This window comes from Dendrobates tinctorius, unplaced genomic scaffold, assembly GCF_039654945.1.
Source record: "Dendrobates tinctorius isolate UK_male_01 unplaced genomic scaffold, ASM3965494v1 ptg000058l, whole genome shotgun sequence".
Taxonomy (NCBI): domain Eukaryota; kingdom Metazoa; phylum Chordata; class Amphibia; order Anura; family Dendrobatidae; genus Dendrobates; species Dendrobates tinctorius.
In genome coordinates this window covers 11,220,934-11,228,246 of record NW_027361726.1, presented here as the reverse complement: position 1 = coordinate 11,228,246, position 7,313 = coordinate 11,220,934, and the positions used below count along the sequence as shown (strand labels likewise).

At 44.0% G+C, this 7,313-nt stretch overlaps 1 protein-coding gene across 5 annotated transcripts; it reads right to left on the bottom strand.

Annotated features, from left to right (window-relative positions):
• Window positions 1-4,522: 4,522 nt before the first annotated feature.
• Window positions 4,523-6,819, bottom strand: LOC141092122 (uncharacterized). 5 transcript variants are annotated; one of them, XM_073578031.1, is made up of 4 exons: window positions 6,532-6,819; window positions 6,386-6,457; window positions 5,660-6,268; window positions 4,523-5,537 (listed from the first exon to the last, which is right to left on the bottom strand). In XM_073578031.1, the coding sequence occupies exons 3-4, from the start codon at window positions 5,989-5,991 to the stop codon at window positions 4,523-4,525; spliced, it is 1,347 nt and encodes a 448-aa protein (XP_073434132.1). In that variant the 5' UTR covers window positions 5,992-6,268; window positions 6,386-6,457; window positions 6,532-6,819. The 5 variants fall into 5 exon arrangements, with proteins under 5 accessions (XP_073434132.1, XP_073434134.1, XP_073434135.1 ...); XM_073578033.1 differs by having other exon boundaries at window positions 5,660-6,457; window positions 6,532-6,590; window positions 6,658-6,819; XM_073578034.1 differs by having other exon boundaries at window positions 5,660-5,816; window positions 5,893-6,819.
• Window positions 6,820-7,313: the final 494 nt, after the last annotated feature.

Genomic DNA, 7,313 nt, shown 5'->3' with positions numbered 1-7,313 from the left:
GGATACTTCTCAAGGTGAAGATGCCATGGCCGCTACCTTGCCTTATTTCCTGAATCATCCCTCCCTCTGTTCTCTTTCCCCACATAGGGAAGAGGGGGACTGCTGTTCACCGCAGTACACCAACCTGACAAACAAGGCAACATGAACAAGGGTAACTGAAAATACTAGGCATACAAATATTCATTCACATTTAACAGAGTAATGCACCGAGGAGTGAAGGACGGGGAAAAACCAATTGTAAAAGGAGGGAAGGGAATTTTCACACTTACAAACCTAATTCCTCCAAGCCATGCAGCATAAGCCAGCTCTGACATGGATTTCAATCAGGACTCAGATATAGGGAATAGGAGTGGCTAACAAAGCTCAGTTCTTCATTCATATACAACAAGCTCCCAATTTTGCTCCCCCTAGTGGCGACTTAAAGCAGCCAGAAAATTTTCATGTAAATTGTTCCTATAAGCTTATACAGCTAATCTGATAGATAAAGGGATAGACAATCCAAAAATTACCTTGTCTAAAAAATATTTCTTTTACCTAAAAATATAATTTCAAAGTGTGAACCACTAAGAATCTCCATTTTTTGTAGCTTGTTTACCTTCTGTTGTAAAATATAATTAGTTTGGAACAGCAGAGACACTAAACTGGATTACAGGATGTTAGGGCGGGGATTTGTTTCTCTACAGGAAGTGGAGTGGGGCTGTGTTTCTCTACAGGAAGTGAGGGTGAGGCTTTGTTGCACTACAGGAAGTGAGGGTGTGGCTTTGTTTCACTGCAGGAATTTAGGGTGTGGCTTTTTTCACTACAGGAAATGAGGTTGAGGCTTTGTTTCACTACAGGAAGTGAGAATGGGGCTTAGTTTCTCTACAGGAATTGAGGGTGTGGCTTTGTTTCACCACAGGAAGTGAGAATGGGGCTTAGTTTCTTTACAGGAATTGAGGGTGTGGCTTTTTTCATTTTGGGAAGTGAGGTTGAGGCTTTGTTTCACTACAGGAAAGGAGGATGAGGCTGTGTTTCTCTACAGGAAGTGGGGTGGGGCTGTCTTTCTCTACAGGAAGTGAGGGTGTGGCTTTGTTTCACTACAGGAATTGAGGGTTTGGCTTTTTTCACTACAGGAAATGAGGTTGAGGCTTTGTTTCACAACAGGAAGTGAGAATGGGGCTTAGTTTCTTTACAGGAATTGATGGTGTGGCTTTGTTTCACTACAGGAAGTGAGAATGGGGCTTAGTTTCTTTACAGGAATTGAGGGAGGGTGTGGCTTTTTTCATTTCGGGAAGTGAGGTTGAGGCTTTGTTTCACTACAGGAAATGAGGATGGGGCTGTGTTTCTCTACAGGAAGTGGGGTGGGCCTGTCTTTCTTTACAGGAAGTGAGGGTGTGGCTTTGTTTCACTACAGGAATTGAGGGTTTGGCTATTTTTACTACAGGAAGTGAGGTTGAGGCTTTGCATCACTACAGGAAGTGAGGATGAGGCTTTGTTTCTCTACAGGAAGAGGGGTGGAGCTGTCTTCCTCTACGGGAAGTGAGGGTGTGGCTTTGTTTCACTACAAGAAGTGAGGGTGAGGCTTTGCTTCTCTACAGGAAGTGAGGTCATGGCTTTGTTTCTCTACAGGAAGTGAGGGTGTGGCTTTTTTCACTACAGGAAGTAATGTTGGGGCTTTGAGTCTCTACAGGAAGCGTGGGGCTTTGCCTGTCTACTGGCAATGGGGGTGGGGCTTTGTCTCTCTACAGAGCATGGGGGTGGGGCTTTGTTTGTGTATAAGTGTGGACTCTGCTCTTATCTGTCTAACCGCACACACATGTACCAGAGACGTGGGCCTCATATGCAAACTAGGAAAGCCGTCGTACATTGAAAGGTACAATGCATGATGTTACGTGGGAGAAAGTTCTAGCTCTTATGGTGCTGGCAGAATGATAAAAACTGCCCACTAAAAAAGAGTAGATGGCAGGTTAGAAAACATTAGAATCAGTACAGTTCTTGGACCAAGATCACTTTTGAACTTCTGGGGATGTGGGGCAGCAAGTCCATATTTTCCTACAGGTTTTGAGTCAATTACTAAATAGATTTTTACCAGCTTTGTGTATAAAAAATGAATCTCCAAAATATTTACATGAATTTGATTTCTGTTTCTTTTGTAAACAATAACTGTTGAGTTTTTCTGCAGCTTCACAGCTATTACAGTAAAGAATCCTTTCCATGGTAGAAACACTGGAGCTGCTGTAGATGCAGCTTATAGCTGTGCCCCAGGAGCAGGAAACTCTTAAAAAATCACTTTAAGGCTACTTTCACACATCAGTTTTTGTGCCTCAGGCGCGATGCGGCGCCGTGCCGCATTGCCGGATCCGGCATAACATGTGAAAAAACTGATGCACCGGTTCCGGTTTTTTACCGGATCCGTTCAACGGATTATGCCGGATCCGGCAAAAAACCGGAACCGGTGCATCAGTTTTTATCAGTTTTTCCATCCGTTTTGTCCGTTTTTTGCCGGATCCGGTTTTTAAAAAAACGCCCAAAAGCCACCATTGGCTACTGGCATTTACAGAAAATCCTATATATACCTTGGTATACACCCTGTTGAGAGGTTGTTGTTTTGGAGCAAGATGGAAGCCATTATTGGGAACATTGCTCAGGCTTACATTGATTTCACTTTTGAGGCCAATTCTTTGGCAGCAATTGTCATGGCGAAGGAGCGACAAAGGCAGCGTATCATGCGTCTGCGCCGACGTCGTTTCTGGATTCACCCTATAACTGCACAGAGGCTGACACTGGGAGTGTTTGCAACGTTATATCTGTCGTTGCGAGGAAATCCAGAGAAGTTTTTTCAGTATACGAGGATGAAAGTGGAAACTTTTGATTTTTTGCTGGACAGAGTTGGAGAACTGATCCGGAGACGTGACACTTTCTGCCGCTTCTCCATCTCACCACCGGAGCGTTTGATGGTCACTCTCCGGTAAGCAATTGTTATTCTTTGTCCTTCAAAGCAGACTTCAGTATACTGGAAATGTGTCTCCTCCTGTTGTTGCAGTTATTTTGCATTAATTATTTTTTTAACTTTTCCCACAGATTCCTTGCAACAGGCGAATCGCTTTCGTCGCTACAGTACCAGTATAGGATTGGGATTTCAACATTATCAGGTATCATCAAGTATACATGCCGCGCATTGTGGGACAGTCTACATGAAGAGTTTATCCCACAGCCCACAACAGAGAGGTGGCTCGAAATATCTGACCAATTTTACAGCATCTGTCAGTTTCCGAATTGCCTGGGTGCAGTTGATGGCAAGCACATCAGGATCACTAAACCAGCAGGATCGGGATCTGAGTTTTTTAATTATAAAAAATATTTCTCAATAGTCCTGATGGCGATTGCAGACGCCAAGTACAAATTCATTGCGGTGGATATTGGGGCCTATGGACGCTCCAATGACTCACAAGTTTTTAAAATTTCAGCAATGGGACGTAATTTGTACGGAAACACATTCCAATTCCCACCTCCAAGACCGCTTCCTCAAACTTCTGGGCCACCACTGCCATTTGTCTGCGTAGGTGATGAAGCGTTTCAGCTGTCAGAACACCTGCTCAAGCCGTACGCAAGCAGAGACTTGACACCAACAAAAAGAGTGTTCAACTATCGCCTGACACGAGCACGGCGGATGGTGGAGTGTTCGTTTGGAATTCTTACCGCTAAATGGAGAGTACTGTTGACCGCAATTAACTTGAAAACAGAAAATGTGGATGAGGTGGTAAAAGCATGTGTTGTGCTACACAATTTGGTTATTAGTAAGGAACAGATTGCCATCGAAGACAATGATGTTGATACCACATTGCATGATTATCGCAGTGCTAATGTGCGAAGTACTCTAGCAGTGTCCAGAATGAGGGACACATTTGCCGAGTACTTTATGTCACCTGAAGGTAGAGTTGAATGGCAGGATGACATGGTTTGAGATGTTAAAACCAATTTTTAACCTTGTTGTACCAAACCATTTCTGTGGTTTAAATTACTGTACCCTTCAATTTTGGTAAAGTATTAGTACCTTTGTATCAGTATTCTATATTGTTTTACTACCTATTTTTTGTACCAAAATATTCCCATTTTTTAAATTCCTGACAAAGCTCTTTTAAAATTGAACAAAAATTATCATTTAGTTAAAAACTTTCTACTAAATCATGTAGTGTGGTGTGTAGAAAATAATATAGGGGCTATAAAGCGGTATCCAAGGACCTTCCACAGTACTGCCCACCAGCAGGCCTCCCCCCACCGCCACACACGTACGTAATTACTCATACATGTTCTTGTACACACACTCCCATACATTCACATACTCACACACACCTACTCTCGCACAATCACTCACACACACACACTCATTGAGTTTTATACATCGACATGTTATATTAACAGTAAAACAAACAAAAACATTTGACAGACTGAAAAAAATTTTTTTATTTTTATCAGCTTTAGCTGGAATTTTTTCTTTTAAATTTTTGTAATAAAACTTTTTTATTGGTAACAACAAAACACATTAAAGATTGGTGTAATGTGTAGCGGAAATAGTATTGGAGGGGCTCTCAGTTTGGACCACTTCAACAGGGGTGTTGTGGGAGGATGTAGTTTGTGAGGGGTCAGATAGCAAAGGACAAGGTATAGGAATGGAGAAAGAAGGTGAAGGGGTGGATAAAGCTGATGAAGGGGTGGAGAAAACAATAGACGGGGGGGAAACTAAACTGTGGGTGAAGGACGCTTGAATTTGGGATGTGGAAGGAGACTGGATGTATTGGGAAGGGAGTGTAGGTTGGGAAGGGAGTGTAGGTTGGGAAGGGAGTGTAGGTTGGGAAGGGAGTGTAGGCACGGATGCAGTTGGGAACTGGTACGGGGAAGCAGACTGGAAAGGGGCAGGAGGTTGGTACTGGGTAAAATGGTATGGTACAGGAGGGGTAGGAAGGACCGGGCCTGGAGCAACTACTGGGCCTGTTGGAGGGGCTGCTGATGTCACCTGTGCTAAGGCCACCTGGCAGGCTTGCATTACATGTAGCTGCTGTTCAGGAGTTAGGTTGTCCAGCCGCTCAATCACAGCTTTGAAAAAAGAATGATGCGGCGCTTTATTTGCATCTAGATGCATCCTTTCAACACGCGTGCCTAAATCAAGCACCTCTCTAGTAACAAGATTGAACCCAGCAGACATTTGCTGGGTCATGACTTTCATAGTGTTTTGAAAGGATGCATGTAGATTCATAAACTCTGCAGCCAACTGCTTTTCCTGACCCCGCTGACGCAGCCGCCCAGAACTCAAAGGTGTTCTATAGAGGGCAGCTGTGTCAGAGGGGTGAGGTAAAGGAAAGCCTACCTCGTCAACAGCAACTTCATGTAATGAAGCCTGCACAGATGCTCCAGCAGAGGTGGATGGGGCTGAGGGATCACACACAAGGGAAGGCAGGGAGGGTGCAGAGGGGTTGGGTATGTTGTGGTCCATGGTGGCGGCCTCCTGGGGGATCGCTCCAGAAGGGTTCAATGCAGGCTCCCGCGTGCTGCTGAAGGTGCTGTTGAAAAAAGTAGAAAAAAATAGACATTAATATCATGATATTCATTAGCCCTGGCTGCCAAAAAAAAGATTACACATTTGACCATTTTTTATTTAGTCACTTCTGGTAGGAATGTTTACCTTCTTGTCACCATAGTTGATTTCAGGAATGACAGGGCCTCAGAATACTTATAGCGGCTCCTGCGTCCTCTTGATCCGCTGGGAGCCTGCATCTCTTTGTTGAACTCCTTCTTGAAGCGATCCCGCATTGACCGCCACCGCAACTGAACTCTTTCCCCTGAAAATTGAAAACACAAAATGATTAGGATCAAGCACAATACATCCGGAAACATTACTGAAATGTGAATACTTACGCTGTTCTTTCTGTGCCCGAGAATGGAGTTCCTCCCAGTTAGATAGCACAGCCTGGCACACTTCCTCCCAGAGTCGTCTAGTAACACAAGCATCTGCATGGAAGCGGTCCGCCATATTCCAGAGCGGCTCACGATCTCTCACCATATCAATCAAGAGGTCCACATCAATAGCCACATCCTCACTGTCGGAATCGTGAGCACGCTATGAAGCCTGTTTAAAGACAAAAAAGGTAAACATAGCAATCACAGCATTATGTACAAACCTTATAAAAGTCCTAAAAAAAAACCTTACTCTATGGCGACCGCCCCGGCGTGGTTGCCGACGACTCTGGGAGGCACTTTGAGGAACTCTCGGACGAGCCACAGATTCAGAAGCCTATAATGAAAAAAAAAAAGAAGAAAAGGAAAATTAAATGCTGTTATGTTGATCTTGTTTTTAGGTCCAGTGATGTGTAAGAACATGTTTTAGTGCAATTAATGCAAAGATACTTACATGCGGGGAGCCCACTCCAGGCATTTCTCCGCTACGCCCGTCTCCTTCTGAGAGACCCTCTGGTTCAGCTTCCTATTAAACAAGAATGCATATATAGGGTTATGTGTACCAAGAATGTTCTGGCAATAATAAAAAAAAAAAAATACCTCATTTCGCTGGCGATGTGAGGGAGGGCTCCCAGAAGAAGACATGTCTGGCTGAAATTCTGTAATGAAAACAATTGTTACCTACAACACTAACCATATTCAAAGCTTTCAGGCCTGTATACTTACAATATGGGTTGCAAATTAGGATTTTGCAGTAGTGTCCTGGGCAAGTTCCTGCATGAAAAAAGCACGATGTAGTTTAGATTTGTGCTGTGTGCAACATTTATTTTTACAATCAAACAAAACAACAAAAATAGTAAAAAATAAGATTTTTTGAATTCCACTCTCACCACGCTATAAAATGCAGCTTGGACAACAAACCATCGCAAAATTACTATGTATATACTCGTGTATAAGCCGCACCGGCCCAAAAATTGGGAACACATAAGCCCAGTGTGTAACCCATACACTATGGCCCCATATGCTGTTCCATAGAATATGCCCCCATATGCCAAAAAAAAAAAAAAAAACCTATTGTGGGTCCATCGCCCCTGTCTGCCACTTCTTGTGTCAGTGACTGTTCATCCAGCAGAGGGGGACACGCACTTCTCACATCAACGCACCCACTGAGGATGCAGCAGAGACCGCAGGGAGCAGCAATGGACCCAGGAAAGGTGGATATCACTATGCTTGCAACGCACAGATTCAGGAATGGTAACGTTACCACTGAAGACAGGAAGGGAGACAGTGGAGAAGCGAGCAAGGCTACAGATATGACAGCAGGATGATCAGTGACACCCCTGCTCCCCCTCTGACCCACAGGGAGATGACCCGTGTATAAG